The sequence below is a fragment of the Vulpes vulpes genome, chromosome 16, assembly GCF_048418805.1.
Source record: "Vulpes vulpes isolate BD-2025 chromosome 16, VulVul3, whole genome shotgun sequence".
NCBI classification, from domain to species: domain Eukaryota; kingdom Metazoa; phylum Chordata; class Mammalia; order Carnivora; family Canidae; genus Vulpes; species Vulpes vulpes.
In genome coordinates this window covers 90065737-90081210 of record NC_132795.1, presented here as the reverse complement: position 1 = coordinate 90081210, position 15474 = coordinate 90065737, and the positions used below count along the sequence as shown (strand labels likewise).

At 38.9% G+C, this 15474-nt stretch overlaps 1 protein-coding gene across 8 annotated transcripts in view; it reads left to right on the top strand.

The window, feature by feature from the left end:
- Positions 1-1208, top strand: part of XPO1 (exportin 1) — a 47109-nt gene extending 45901 nt beyond the window's left edge. For all 8 annotated transcript variants that reach the window (XM_072742084.1, XM_072742080.1, XM_072742081.1 and 5 more), the window contains one exon: positions 111-1208. In XM_072742084.1, the coding sequence (XP_072598185.1) occupies positions 111-257 (147 nt within the window). In that variant the 3' untranslated portion in view covers positions 258-1208. The remainder of the gene's footprint in view (positions 1-110) is intronic.
- Positions 1209-15474: the final 14266 nt, after the last annotated feature.

The window sequence follows — 15474 nt, the reverse complement described above, 5'->3', positions numbered from 1 at the left end:
CAAAACAGGGAGGTGCTTCTCTATCTATCTTCCTCCTCCACCCCTCCCAGGAGGACATTTTCCAAAATTGAAGTTGGTTATATTAACACTTAACTATCTTGTTGTCACAGGAGTTTGCAGGTGAAGATACATCTGATCTGTTTTTGGAAGAAAGAGAAACAGCCCTTCGACAGGCTCAGGAAGAGAAACATAAACTTCAAATGTCTGTCCCTGGCATCCTTAATCCACATGAAATTCCAGAAGAAATGTGTGATTAAACTAAGAAGTCATGCTGGTTTTTTCTTTTTCTTTTTTTTTTTTTTTTCTTCCTTTTTTTGGTTGGGTTTTTCCCCCCTCTCTGCAACTCTTGTTAGCAGAAGAAAACAGCATCTGGATATTTGTCGACCAAAATGATGCCAATTTGTAAATTAAAATGTCACCTAGTGGCCCTTTTTCTTATGTGTTTTTTGTATAAGAAATTTTCTGTGAAATATCCTTCCATTGTTTTAAGCTTTTGTTTTGGTCATCTTTATTTAGTTTGCATGAAGTTAAAAATTAAGGCATTTTTTAAAAATTTTACTTCATGCCCATTTTGTGGCTGGGATGGGGGGAGGAGGCAAATTTAATTTGAGCATATACTTGTAAATTCTAATGCAAAATTACACAATTTTCCTGTAAAAACAATATCAATTTTTAATTAGGGAGCATTTTCTTTCTAGCCTGTATTTCAGTCTAGAAGAAAAGATAATGAGTAAAACAAATTGCGTTGTTAAGAGAATTCTAGTGCTGCATTGTCTGAAGTTAGCACCTCTTGGACTGAATCGTTTGTCTAGACTACATGTATTACGAGTCTGTATGGCAAGTTTGCAGCAAGATCATGTGCATATCATCCCATTGTAAAGCGACTTCAAAAAATATGGGAACACAGTTAGTTATTTTTACACAGTTCTTTTTGTTTTTGTGTGTGTGTGCTGTCGCTTGTCGACAACAGCTTTTTGTTTTCCTCAATGAGGAGTGTTGCTCATTTGTGAGCCTTCATTAACTCGAAGTGAAATGGTTAAAAATATTTATCCTGTTAGAATAGGCTGCATCTTTTTAACAACTCATTAAAAAACAAACAAAACAAAACTCTGGCTTTTGAGATGACTTATACTAATTTACATTGTTTACCAAGCTGTAGTGCTTTAAGAACACTACTTAAAAAGCAAAATAAACTTGGTTTACATTTATTTTCCTTTATTGGCTCGAAATTATTCCTACATTAAAGTGGTTATATGTGTGTTACGTGTTAGGTAACATTTTTAAGTAAAGTGGACACCTGTTGATGTATAAACATGATCTCTGGGTTATTGAGAGTTATGGCCCAGTTAGGTAAATCAAACTTGCTCCAGGCTCCAGTCTCTCCCTTTTGTTCTCAAGATCCAAATCCCTTCTGTGACAGTGTGACTTGCTTTATCTGCCTTTAAAGCATCTTATTTCCTGGTGAGGAGTTATGTGTAACAGATAAAAAGCACAAGAACACACAGGTGTAAGAAGCTGTGGTAAATATTCTTGATTAATTGTATTCTTGTCAGATATAGCCCTTAGAAAGGGACCTTAACCCCTTGGAAAGGTAGGAAGAAGGGGAGAAATGTGTAGATGTCTTATAAAACGTGAAAGGGAGTAGAACTAAGGAAATAGAAAAAAGAAACTAGCTTGGATGAACCTGTTTCCAGAGGATTGAATCTAACCTTCTATAAACCTAGACTAAAACCTAAGCATTTGAAGAGCCTCGTGCTCATGCAGAGTCAGCGATTTTGTATAATTGCTGTACTCCAACTTTATAGGCTTTGGCAAAACTATTACTTCAGTAGGATATAATCCTGTGTGAAACTTCTTTCTAGGAGGTAAATGGTAAAAGTTTAAATGTATTCGAAGAACAACATTGGGAAACTTTGTTTCAAACTTTAGCTGTTAAAATTTTTTATTTGGTTTTAAGTACTGTTTTTGCCCTAAAAGCAGCTTTTAAGAGGTTTTCTGGGATTTCCCAAGACTTAAGGTTCAGATTGATTGGTTTTGATACAGCTATGAAATGCATATTGTTATTTGAGTAGCTGTCACCGTGGCTGCCAATGATCATACGCCATTTTCTTATCTTCTAGCACATCCACTGTCTACCCCCTGCTTTCTTGGTATGTTCTAGATGTTGCAAGAAAACAAGCTTTGGCTTTGAAACCAGGATAGTCGGCTTTGAATTAGAGATGATTGGCAACGGGGATTCAGCTACTGCCGAGAGTAAATTTGCATCTTTTTTTTTCTAAAATTGTGTACAGGCCTCAGGACAATGTCATGTTAACTGATAATTCTCCCTCAGTATATATATTACTCATTTGTTTTAATAATTGAACCACTGTATTATAACTGGGTACTTAAGCCTCCTGACTGACATTTCCCAACTTCACATGCAACCAAGTTGACTGAAATGAAACCAGAAGTGATTAAAAACTTCTGATAAAAACCTTCAGAGTAAAAGGGGACATGGATATGATGGTAAGAACTAGAGAAGCCATCCTAGATCATGAAATGAAGATAATGGATTAGAATACTTTACCTCTGTTTCCCCTTCTGATTTTTGTTACTGTCATGTACTTTAAATATATTATTTTGAACTCCACAAAATGTTAAATGTATACCTTGAATACATTGAATTACTTGAACACAAGTAATTAGAGTTATAGCGTAAAAGAATCATCTCTTCAGTGTTTATAAAAGCTAAACACATTCAAGGAAAATACATAGATCCTTTGAACTAGAAACATTAAACTCCGGCACAAAGCTCTCCTCAGAGGTGTGTTCTATCCCATAGTTCAGTCCCTGCATGAAGTGGTTTAACTTCAGCAAAGAGATTTGACCAAACCAGAGAAGACCATAGTGATAGCAAATTAAGTCTAGCTTAGGCATTTCTTGCTTAATTGCACGTTGATCATAATTGGGTCACCCTCGAGGTAATTGACAGCACTCTGATTAACTGTCCACTTCAGCTGTTTGACATAGTGCTTTTTAATTCTTGGAAACAAGTTAGTCTGAATTGTTACAGGTTGTGGGGGAGTTGGGGGTACTGGAATTACCTTGCATAGTTAATTGGGTCTGAATCCTGGTTTAGACACTCATTAGTTGGAGAATCTTGGGTAAGTCATTTGAACTTGAAAAATGGGATCACACAAGCTGAGTCTCCTTGATGGTTGGTTAGGATTTAGACAAATTTGACAATATGTCTGACACCATACCTCACTAAGGTGCATTTTTTTCTACACATTTTAGCTCTTATGAAATTGGAATATAACTTAACAGTCCGCGGCATCTTACAGTTTCTGGTGTCCCAGCAACGCCAGTAGCATGTCTTTGCCTGTCCACATGTGACCTTAATCATAGCTGTTTGTGAGCATTAGTTTAATTGCTAAGTATCTTCAAAAGGATGGTCCAACATCAAAATAAAACAATTCTGGGTACGAAAAAAGGTGCACAGAAGCAGCAGGACAAATTTGATGTTCTTGTTGGAAGGACAACAATTCCATATTTTCTTGCAAAGTGGCAACCAAGTTTTTCTTGGGCCCTAAGGAGGGGAGCTTCCCAGAAGCTGTAATGCAGGGAATTGCCTACCAGATTCCGAGCAGTGTGTTTTTATTCATGAGAAATGTGTGAATAGATTGAAATTGCAAGAAAGAGGCTGCTATAACCAATTCCTGCATTGCAAGAAGGTCAAGTACATTGTCAGAATTAACAGTGTTTTGTCGTTCTTGGTACATCTTGGAGTTGATGTGCTCTTAGATTTGAAAATTAGTAAGTAAGTGGAGTGTGAGCTCAGCTTCACAGGCTTTTCCTTACCTCACTTGGAGTCTAGTTACTTTGGTAGGCTTTCTTACCTAGGATACAGATACCACGTTTGAAGCCAACAGAGCTAGGGAAGGAGTTTAAGAAAAAAGAACATTAGAATACATAGTGGACCTAATTGGTCTGATTTGGCAGTGTATGTGTTGGGATTCCTACAAAAAAGGTAACAGCATAATTCATTCTATCAAAACATGAATGTTAAACCTCCATGAAAAAGAGGTTCATAAAACAGTCATGGTGCGCTTGGCTGGCTCAGTTGGTAGAGCACATGACTCTTGATCTGAAGGTTGTGAGTTCAAGCCCCACGTTGGATGTAAGGCTTACTTTAAAAAATAAAAATAGGGGCATCTGCATGGCTTAGTTGGTTGTATGTTGGACTCTTGCTTTCAGCTCAGGTCCTAATCTCAGGGTTGTGAGATGAAATCCCAGGTTGGACTCCACACTGAGCATGCAGTCTCCTTGAAATTTATTCCCCTCCCTCTCCCCCTGCCCCCCATGTGCACTTTAATGTATTAAAACAAATACTTAAATATTTAAGTGGTTAAAAACAAGTATATCTAATTACTATTTATAAGTAGTACTTTTTTTCTTCTTAAGATTTTATTTTTAAGTAATCTCTGTACCCATCATGAGGCTTGAATTCAAAACTCCGACATGGGATGCAAGGGTGCTCAGTGGTTGAGCATCTGCCTTTGACTCAGGACATGATCCCAGGATCTAGGATCAAGTCCCACATCTGGCTCCCTGTGGGAAGCCTGCTTCTTCTGCCTGTGTGTCTCTGCCTTTCTGTGTTTCTCATGAATAAATAAATCTTTAAAAAAAAGAATGAAACACAAAAGCTTTAAATAAAAGAAAAACCCTGACATGAAGAGTCACATGCTCTACCAACTGGATCAGCTGTCCCCTCTAAGTAATACTTTTGAGAAATACTATTGTTAAAGTTTCCCTTACCATCTTTTATGCTTTCCGACTGTGAGATGTTCTGAGTAAATTCGGAAAATTAACAGTAATTCCATAATACCTAGTCCATGTTCAGGTCTCCTCAGCAGTTCCTGAGAATGTCTTACACTGTTTTTCCAACTGGGAGTCCCAGTTTAGGTTCATGCTTTTTGCATTTATAGTTACTGAGTTTTAATTTCAGTGATAGTATTTTACTTAAAATTTATATCTGGTATTTTCAAATTCTATTTTAGAAATGTCATCATTTTTCACATGTATTACAGCGTATTTTATATTTCACAGCATCTATTACCCAGATTGACAAAAGCCCCCCTGCCCTACCTCAATGCTCGTAACCTTTAAAAATTAATACTATTGGCCCTAGGAAAAAACACTAGCTTGCAAAATAAGTGATTATACAGTAGTTTCCTTTTATCTGGGTTTCACTTATGGTTTCAGTTACTGGCCGTCAACTGCAGTCCGGAAGCAGGTGAGTCAGGAAGCAGGTGATCCTTCTGACCAATCGTCAGAAGGTCAGTAGTAGTCTAGTGCTACATTACAATGCCTGTGTCATTTCCCTTCATCTCATCACATAAGCATTTTGACATCTCACAAGAAGGGTGAGTACAGTACAATAAGATTATTTGAGAGACCACATTTATTTTATTACAGCATAAGTTTATAATTGTTCCATTTTATTATCGTTAGCCACTTATTGTGCCTAACTTAGAAAATGAACTCTATCATAGGGTATGTAGGTAAAGGAAGAAGCAGTATATATAGATTCAGTACTGTCTGCAGTTTCAGGCATCCATTGGGTGAGTCTTGGAACATACTCCCCCACAGGTAAGGTGGTACTACTGTGTATTTAAGAGAATGTTGTTAAAACGTTTCTTTAAAGGTTTACTTACTTGAGAGAAAACGAGGCGGGGTGGGTGGGGGGTGGCAAGGAAGAAGCAGACTCCCACTGAGCAGGGAACCTGCCTTAGGCCTGGAACCCAGGACCCTGATGATATGACCGGAGCTGAAGGCAGATGCTTAATGGACTGAGCCACCCAGGTGCCCCTGCTATAAGCATTTTAGCATGTTTTCTGTTTTCCTCCGTGTAACAAGAAGTAATGATGCCAATGTTTATTTTGTCCTTGTGTCAGTAAGGTCTAGAGTTAACAATATAGAACTCATGAAGTTCAGCTTTATGATTATCACGAGGGTTCTTGACAAGGTTTATATATCAATATCAAATATGGGTGCAGAAGGTCAGCCAGGGTGGCTCAGGGGTTTATTTTTATTTATCTTTAATTTTTTATTTATTTATGATAGTCGCAGAGAGAGAGAGAGAGGCAGAGACACAGGCAGAGGGAGAAGCAGGCTCCATGCACTGGGGGCCCGACATGGGATTCGATCCCGGGTCACCAGGATCGCGCCCTGGGCCAAAGGCAGGCACCAAACCGCTGCGCCACCCAGGGATCCCGGCTCAGGGGTTTAGTGCCACCTTCAGCCCGGGGCCTGATCCTGGAGTCCTGAGATCAAGTTCCACATCGGGCTCCCTGCTTGGAGCCTGCTTCTGCCTCTCTCTCTCTCTCTCTCTCATGAATAAATAAAATCTTAAATATATATGGGTGCAGGAATTTCAACTACTACATCTGCATTCTAGATAGGAGGAAGAAAGCTTCTGCTTGTAAGACTTTAAAGTCTCAGAAACTCACAGAACACTTTCAAGTACATCTCCATACCCCACCCAGCAAGAGAAGCTCAGAAATAACAATCTTGAAGCTGAATGCTGTTCTGAATCAAATTGGCATTCTATTTAAGAAGAAAGGGGAGAGTAAAATGAAACTGCTATCCTCTACCACAAGTTCAAAATGTCTTAAGTGCAAGTAAACGACAAAAAGCAGTTGATTTACTGGTAAAAGTGAAGTCTTGCCTAAGCGTTCAAGTACTAATAATGCCAATGAAATCACTCCTGTGGCAGTGACAGCTGCCTCTGTCATTCACCGACCCCAGCCTCACTATACAGGATGGCAGTCAAAACCATCTACTACTTGTCTTTTACTAATCGTTATGTCCAGTTGACTTTCAAGAGAAGTAAAAAGAAACTACCAAAACTAATATCCTGACTTTACAAATGAAAACCCAAGTTCCTTAAAGGAGAGAAGTGACAAGTTGAGGGGCAAGAGTTGGATCTAAGAGTTGGTAAAGTTTATATGGGAAATCTTTCATTTCCATTGCTTTTTGAAAAATGAGTATCCGTTTAAAATTCTGAAGTCCTTGCTGTTATCCACTCTAATTAACCTAATACCCAAATAGTACCACTGTTCTCTGTTAGGATGCTTGAGAAAATTGTATCTTTTCCCCAGAGTTTGCCAACTAACCTAGACCTTTCTATTCTGACATGGAAGCATTTGCTCCACTTTCAAAAATCTTTCTTTAGGGTGTATGACTGGCTCAGTTGGCAGATCATGAGACTCCAGATCTCAGAGTTGTGAGTTTGAGCCCCACATTGGGTGTAGAGATTACTTCTGAAAAAAATCTTCCTTTGTCCTCTCACAGTAGAATTTCTTTAGAGCCTCCTGTAGGTCAACATGCACCTAATTTATGAAGTCTGTCTTCTGTTAGCCCATTGAACAAGATCAGAGTTTTACACACGCTGGGATACACTATATTTTGTATGCCGGGAGGAATACAGAAGAGATCCAGTCTGAACATAAACTCTCTGTACTTGCTACCCTTACTGAAGTCTCTGACCCAGAATGTCCTTTCCCCTGGGTCTTGGGTCTCTTATACTAATGAGATCAGATATTCAAAATGAGGTCAGCCTTATTCAATATACTCAAACAGTTAAGAGCAAATTATTCCTAAATATGTTTCTCCTTTTTATGATTCATGCAGCTCTTAGACACGTAAATAAGTGCTGTACTCCTCCCCTTGTTTTCCAGACTATTGGCGAGGGTCCACAAGAAATCCTTTCATCCCTGAGTCCATCGCTGAGTCACTCCTCAGACCCAGCTGAGTCGTCATCATCAAGGACACTAAGAGATGGAAGCAACTTCCTGAGCTGTGAAGTTGGCCTACCTGTCCTTTAGGTTCCCCTAAGCATTACAAATGGTGCTTGTTTTTAAATTATTTTTATTTTTTTCATATTTATTTGAGAGGGAAGGAGCAGGGGAAGGGGCAGAAACAGGCTTCCCCACTGAGCACAGGGCACGATCCAGGTCTTAATCCTGGGACTCTCAGATCATGAACTGACCCAAAGGCAGACACTTAATGAACTGAGCTACCCAAGCACCCTTATTTTTATTTTTATTAACTTTATTTTTTAATATTTATTTATTTTAGAGAGAGAGCAGAAGCTGGGGGGGGGGGGGGATAGAAGGAGAGGGAGAGAATCCCAAGCAGACTCCCTGCCTAGTAAGGGGCCTGACTTACGGCTTGATCTCACTACTTTGAGTTGGATGCTCAACCGACTAAGCTACCCAGGAACCCCATGTTATATTTTTAAAGACTCCCAGAGGGACATCTGGATGGCTCAGTCAGTTGATCTGCCTTCAGCTCAGGTCATGATCCTGGAGTCCCAGGATTGAGTCCAGTGTCAGGCTTCCTGCTCAGCAGGGAGTCTGCTTCTCCCTCTCCTTCTGTCCCCATTTGTGTTCTGTCTAGCTCACTCTCAAAACCTTAACATAAAAAAGACTCTCAGAGAAGAAATAATTAGCCAGCTATTAGCTATAAGAAGAAAGTTTTCTATTTCTGATGTTTTTTGCAACTAGTTCATGAGTGAGCTGTCCATAGGAAATAGAAAAATAGAGACTATGCACAAGTAAGAAAAGTGAAGAAACAAGAAAACTATTAACCATACCCTCAGAGTTGAGAGTTTTTGCAAACAACAAAGGTGAGTACTAAGTTTAGAGAACAAAAAAAGCTTTCCGAATGAAAGAACACAAATTTAAGAGTTGAAGGATAGATTGGGGAAATCTCCCCAAAATAAAGAGACAGAAAGATGGAAACTAAGAAACTATCAAGAAAATTAGAGGACCACTTCAAAAGTTTTATAATTTCTAAAGAGCATGGACAGAGAGAATGGAAGGAAGGAAAATAATCAAAGAAAGGATTCAAGAAAATTTTCCAGATTGGAAAGACATCAATTTGCAAATTGAATGTGCCCACCAAATGAAAGATGAAAAGTGGACCGCAACAGTGTATGTTGTAAAATTTTAGAGCATTAGAACAAAGAAACAATACTATATACATGTTCCCAGAGAGAAATGCAAGTCACAGAAAGAATCCCAAATCAGAACAGACTGCTCTGTAGTTAACACAGGGAAGTTCAAAATTAGGAAAGAAAATGATTCCCAGCCTAGAATTCTTTACTCAGCAAATCAAATATGAACCTCAGAATATTGAATTGTTAGAAATTAAAGATCTAAATAATTTTCCTCCCATAGAATCTTTCTCAGAAACAATTGGAGGATACACTCCACCAAAACGAGGCAATAAAAAAGGATACAGAAAGCAGGACATTGACACCAGAGCATAGCAAAGCTGTCTCCCAGGATAATGCTGAAGAGAAATCACCAGATAACCAGCCAAGCACTAAGTAGGGAAGGCAACCTACCTAGATCTAGGAGGGACTTTTTAAAGGACAATGAAGCTGACAGTGTTTGATGCAATAGGTCACATAAATTAGTTACTGCTGATATTTTGAAATATCAAAATAAAATATCAAAACTTGGCTCGATCCCAGGACCCAGAAATCATGACCTGAGCAGAAAGCAGATGCTTGACTGGGCTGAGTCACCCAGGCATCCGCTAGGATTTTTATTTTTAAGTAATCTATGCACCAATATTGGGCGTGAACTTCACAACTCTGAGATCAAGAGTCACATGCTCTACTGACTTAGCTAGACAGATGCCCCCCAAATTACCATAGTTATTAACTCCCAGCTATAGCTTATTATTTAATGCATTAATAAACATGTTCCCATATCACAAATAACATCTTAAAAATATTTTTATAGGAGTGCCTGAGTGGCTCAGTTGGTTAAGTGTCCGCTCTTGATTTTAGTTCAGGTCATGATCTCACAATCTGTGGAATCAAGTCCTGGGTTGAGCTCTATGCTCAGTGGGGAGTCTGCTTGAAGATTCTCTGCCCCTTCCCCCACTCTCGCACACTCGTGCATTCTTTCAAATCTTTTTTAAAGTATAACTTTGTTTCAGTATGATTGGTTTGCTTTATAATCTTATATATTTTATTTTCTCAGGAGTCCACAGCCTTCACCAGATTGCTCAAGGAGTTAAAGTGTCATGTTAAAAATCTGCACTAGGAGGACCTCAGGGGTTTCCAGGTAGTTTCTAGGCTACAATAAAGTGTACAAGTGGGATGTCCTGATGACTAGTAAGATCCCTCAATGACAGACAAAAGAAACAAGACCAAAAATGAACTATTGGGACTTCATCAAGATAAAAAGCTTCTGCACAGTAAAGGAAATAGTCAACAAAACTAAAAGGCAACCTATGAAGTGGGAGAAGATATTTGCAAATGTCCTATCAGGTAAAGGGCTAGTATCCAACATCTATAAAGAGCCCACGAACCTGAACACCCAAAAAGAACAAAAAGTCCGGTCAGGGAATGGGCAGAAACCGTGAACAGACATTTCTCCAAAGAAGACATACAAATGACAGACACGTGAGAAGATGCTCAACATCTCTCGGCATCAGGGAAATACAAATCAAAACCACAATGAGATACCACCTCACCCCTGCCAGAATGGCTAACATCAACAACTCAACAAACAACAGATGTTGGCGAGGATGCAGAGAAAGGGGAACCCTCTCACACTGTCGGTGGGAGTGAAGCTGGTGCAGCCGCTCGGGAAAACAGTACGGAGGCTCCTCAAAAAGTTAAAAATAGAACTCTCCTACGATCCAGCAATTGCACTACTAGGTATTTATTCAAAGGATACAAACATAGTGATTCAAAGGGGCACCTACCTACCTGCACCCTAATGTTTGTAGCAGCAACGTCCACAATAACCAAAATATGGAAAGAGCCATCAAAAAGAATGAAATCTTAACCATTTGCAGCTACATGGATGGAACTAGAGGGTATTATGCTAAGTAAAATAGAGAAAGTCAAATACCATATGATTTCACTCATACATGGAATTTAAGAAACAGATGAACATAGCAGAAGGGAAGGAAAAATAAAATAAAAATTGAGAGGGAGGCAAACCAGAAGAGACGCTGAACTCTTGGAAACAGTTGCTGGAGGGAATGTGGGAGAGAGGAAGGGATAATTGGGTGATGGGCATTAAGGAGGGCACACAATGTAGTGAGCAGCAGGTATTACATGCAACTGATGAGTCACTAAATTCCATCTCTGAATGTAATACCAAAAAAAAAAAAAAAAAAAATTTCCAACCTCACTCTCAATGACAGTAAAGCCTAAAAGCCTAAAGTAGATTTATGGTGGAGAAAGGGAAGGAAGTGGAATAGAAAACAGGAAATATAGGAGATGCAGAGAATATTAGTTGATAGATTTTTTTTAAAAGATTTTATTTAGGGGATCCCTGGGTGGCTCAGTGGTTTGGCACCTGCCTTTGGCCCAGGGCACGACCCCGGAGTCCCGGGATCGAGTCCCACGTCGGGCTCCCTGCATGGAACCTGCTTCTCCTTCCTCCTGTGTCTCTGCCTCTTTCTCTCTCTCTATGTGTCTATCACAAATAAATAAATCTTAAAAAAATAAACAAAAATAAAGATTTTATTTAAAAAAAATAAAAAATAGATTTTATTTACTTATTCATGAGAGAGACAGAGGCAGAGGGAGAAGCAGGCTCCACGCAAGAAGCCTGACTCGGAACTCGATCTTAGGACCCTGGGATCATGCCCTGAGTCAAAGGCACTCAACCACTGATCCACTCAGGTGTCCCAAGATTCTTGACATTTAAAAATCAGTGTGTTTTTCTGAATCGATAATTTGGGTGGCTCAGGGGGTTAAGTGTCAGACTTGATTTCTGCTCAGGTCATGATCTCTAGATGGTGAGTTGGAGCTTCAACTTGCCTCCTTGCTCAGTGGGAAGTATGCTTGGGATTCTTTCCCTATCTCTCTGCCCTTCCCCCTGCTCGTGCATGTGTGATCTTGCTCTCTCTAAAACAAATTTTTTAAAGATTTCATTTATTCATGAGAGGCACACACACACAGAGGCAGAGATACAGGCAGAGGGAGACGCAGGCTTCCTGCAGGGAGCCCGATGTGGGACTCGATCCTGGGACTCCAGGATCGCGTCCTGGGCTGAAAGTGGCACTAAACCACTGAGCCACCCAGGGATCCCCTGAAATAAATAAATCTTAAAAAAAAAAAAAAATCCATGCTGGAAAATAAAGAAGGCACAAAGAATATAATGGAAAGGAAGTTTCCACTCTACCTCAGTCCCGCAGCCTTATTTCCTGTCTTTAGAGAAAACCAGTGAGTGTTATCCTTTGTAAATAGTTCCATGGATACTGTGTACAAATCAGCAAATATATAGATATGTTCTCCTCTGACCTTGTATTTGATAAAATAGCAGTATATGTTACATACTGTTTTGTAAATTGTTTTATTCTGTTTTATACTGAACAATACCTCTTGGAGCTGCTTTCATGTTAGTGTATATAACCATTTCTCTTTGGGAGTAATAGTTACAGAGTTTTTTTCTATTGTATTAATGTGTCATGAATGAGTTTCCTATTGATCAGCATGCACTTTATCTTTTATTATTATAAACTATGCCACAATGAATGTATACATGTCACTTCACACATGTTGAAGTAATTTTTTTTTTTTAAGATTTTATTTATTTATTCATGAGAGACACACAGAGAGAGGCAGAGACATAGGCAGAGGGAGAAGCGGACCTCCTGAGGGGAGCCTGATGCAGGACTCAATCTTAGGACCCTGGGATCACGCCCTGAACCAAAGGCAGACGCTCAACCACTGAGCCACCCAGGGGCCCCTTGTTGGGTCTTTTCTTATTGATTTATAGTAGGTCTTTATAAAAATTAGTCTTTCACCCGGAGATAATTTACAAATATTTTCCCTTTCTTTTCTGACCATACATAAATATTTTTTTAAATTGTTGGTTTTACCATAAAGAAATTTATTATGGTGATCGATCTATAAGAACAAATTGTTTAACTTCTCCAAACAGCTATAAAATAGGAATTAAGGGGCACCTGAATGGCTCAGTTGGGTGTCTGCCTTCAGCTTAGGTCATGATCCCAGGGTCTTTGAATTGAGGCCTGAACTGGGCTCCCTGCTAATGGGGCGCCTGTTTCTCCCTTTCTTAACCACTCGTGCTCTCTCTCTCTCTCTCTCAAAGTCGTTTGTTTTTTTCTCTCAAAGTCTTTAAAAATTAGAATGGAAATGATACCTACACAAAAGATAATGATCAAATAAGTTAATATATATAAAGCTTTTAGCACAGTATGTGTCCCAGAGGTGACTGCTAATTCCTTTTTGCCATTACCCGGAAGAGACTTCTATGTGTGTGAGTATATACAAACAATAAAATTCTAGGAGCAGAATATTTGTGTGTGTGTGTGTTTTTTTAAGATTTTATTTATTTATTCATGAGAAGAGAGAGGCAGGGACACAGGCAGAGGGAGAAGCAGGCTTCATGCAGGGAACCTGACATGGGACTCGATCTTGGGTCTCCGGGATCACACGCTGGGCTGAAGGCAGCGCTAAACTGCTGAGCCACCCAGGCTGCCCGGAACAGAATATTTGGACCAAAGAGTTTGTGCATTTGTCACTTATAATGGATGTAGTTACGTGTGGAAATATGGCCTCCGTTGCTTCAATATGATAAAATTCAGGATGTAATTTCTATAAACTTGTTACTTCAAGCTACTCATCCTAAGATATCATGATGATCATTGATAAATTGATCTCCTGCCACAGTGACATCCAAGGAATGTTTGCAGCATTTCTGCCATTTCGATTCCCATCACAGTAGAAAACTGCCTCTTAGGAGGATCCCTGTGTATCTTACCCTTTAATTATGTAGTTGTTGCTACTGGTACCAGTTAAGTTTTTACTTTGGCTTTATCTTTATTGCTTCGATATTCTTGTATAGGTAGTAGGTTTACAGCTTTAGATATTTAGATGTCTTTTAAAAAAATGTCCAACAGGGGAATGCCCAAACTGATAAATTCATATATCGGGACATCATACATGAGTTTATTTTAAAGATTTTATTTATTTATTTATTTATTTATTTATTTATTTATTTATTTATTATTTATGAGAGACACAGAGAGAGAGGCAGAGACATAGAGAAGCAGGCTCCTCGCAGGGAGCCCAATGCAGGACTCGATACTGGGTTTCCAGAATCATGCCCTGGGCCAAAGACGGACGCTCAACCACTGAGCCACCCAGGTGTCCCCATACATGAGTTTAAAATGAATGGATCAGGGGTGCCTGGCTGGCACAGTTGGAAGAGCATGGGATTCTTGATCTCAGGTACCTGAGTTCAAGCCATGCATAGGGCTAATCAATCATTAAATATGCTGAGAAAAAAAAAAACAATTTGTATACCATCTCCATAAAACTTGAAGAATATAACAAATTGTGCTATATTTTAAAAATTTATATAATCCTTTGTATTAATAGTATGAAGACATATTTGGGTGTGGAAAAAATGCCATATTTAGATAAGAGATTATGATTACTTGGGATAATTGGGAGGGCAAGAACTAATGGAATTAGGAAATATTTATTTTATTTCCCTAAGCAAAGTAAAGTGAATATGGGGGCATCTTGATGGCTCAGTCAATTGAGCATCCAACTCTTGGTTTCAGCTCAGGTCGTAATCTCATGGTCATGAGATCAAGCCCTGCGTGCAACTCTGCACTGAGTGAGGAGTCCATTTCAGATTCCCCCCTGCCCGCCCTCTCTCCCTCCTCCTCTTCTCCATCCACTACCACTTTGCATTTTCTCTGTCTTTAAATGAATATAAAATATTTTTTTTTAAAAAAAGCAAATATGGATAAAGAACTTAATAGAGCAGAGAGATTGATAAAAATGTTTGTGTTATTGTATTGGATTAGTTTACAAAATTTTGCAAAACGGGAACTGACAGTTTATCTGTAACATGAAGGTGTTACTTTACCAATGTTTTTTGTTTTGTTTTTTAAAGATTTTATTTATTCACGAGAGACACAGAGAGGCAGAGATAGGCAGAGGGAGAAGCAGGCTCCTCGCAGGGACCCCGATGTGGGACTCGATCCCGGGATCCCGGAATCACGCTCTGAACCAAAGGCAAGACACCCAACCGCTGATCCACCCAGGCGTCCCATTACCAATGTTTCTTTGAAACACTGGTTTGCAACCCATTAGAAGGTTGTTGAATCAATTTAGTATTTTTTTAATTACTAATTTTTATTTTTTATTTGACATATAACATTGTGTAAATTTAAAGTGTACATGTTGACATACATTTGTATATTGCAATATGATTGCCATTGTAGTAATAGCACTTCTAGCATGTTACATAATTATCATGACTTTTTTTAGTTGGAATAATCAAGATCTAGTATCTTAGCAAGTTTGAAGATGAGAATATGATAATACAATATTGTCTAGATTCATTATGTGCATTAGATATCTAGGACTTACTACTAGTTGCAGGTTACTTACTAGTTTGTACTCTGAAG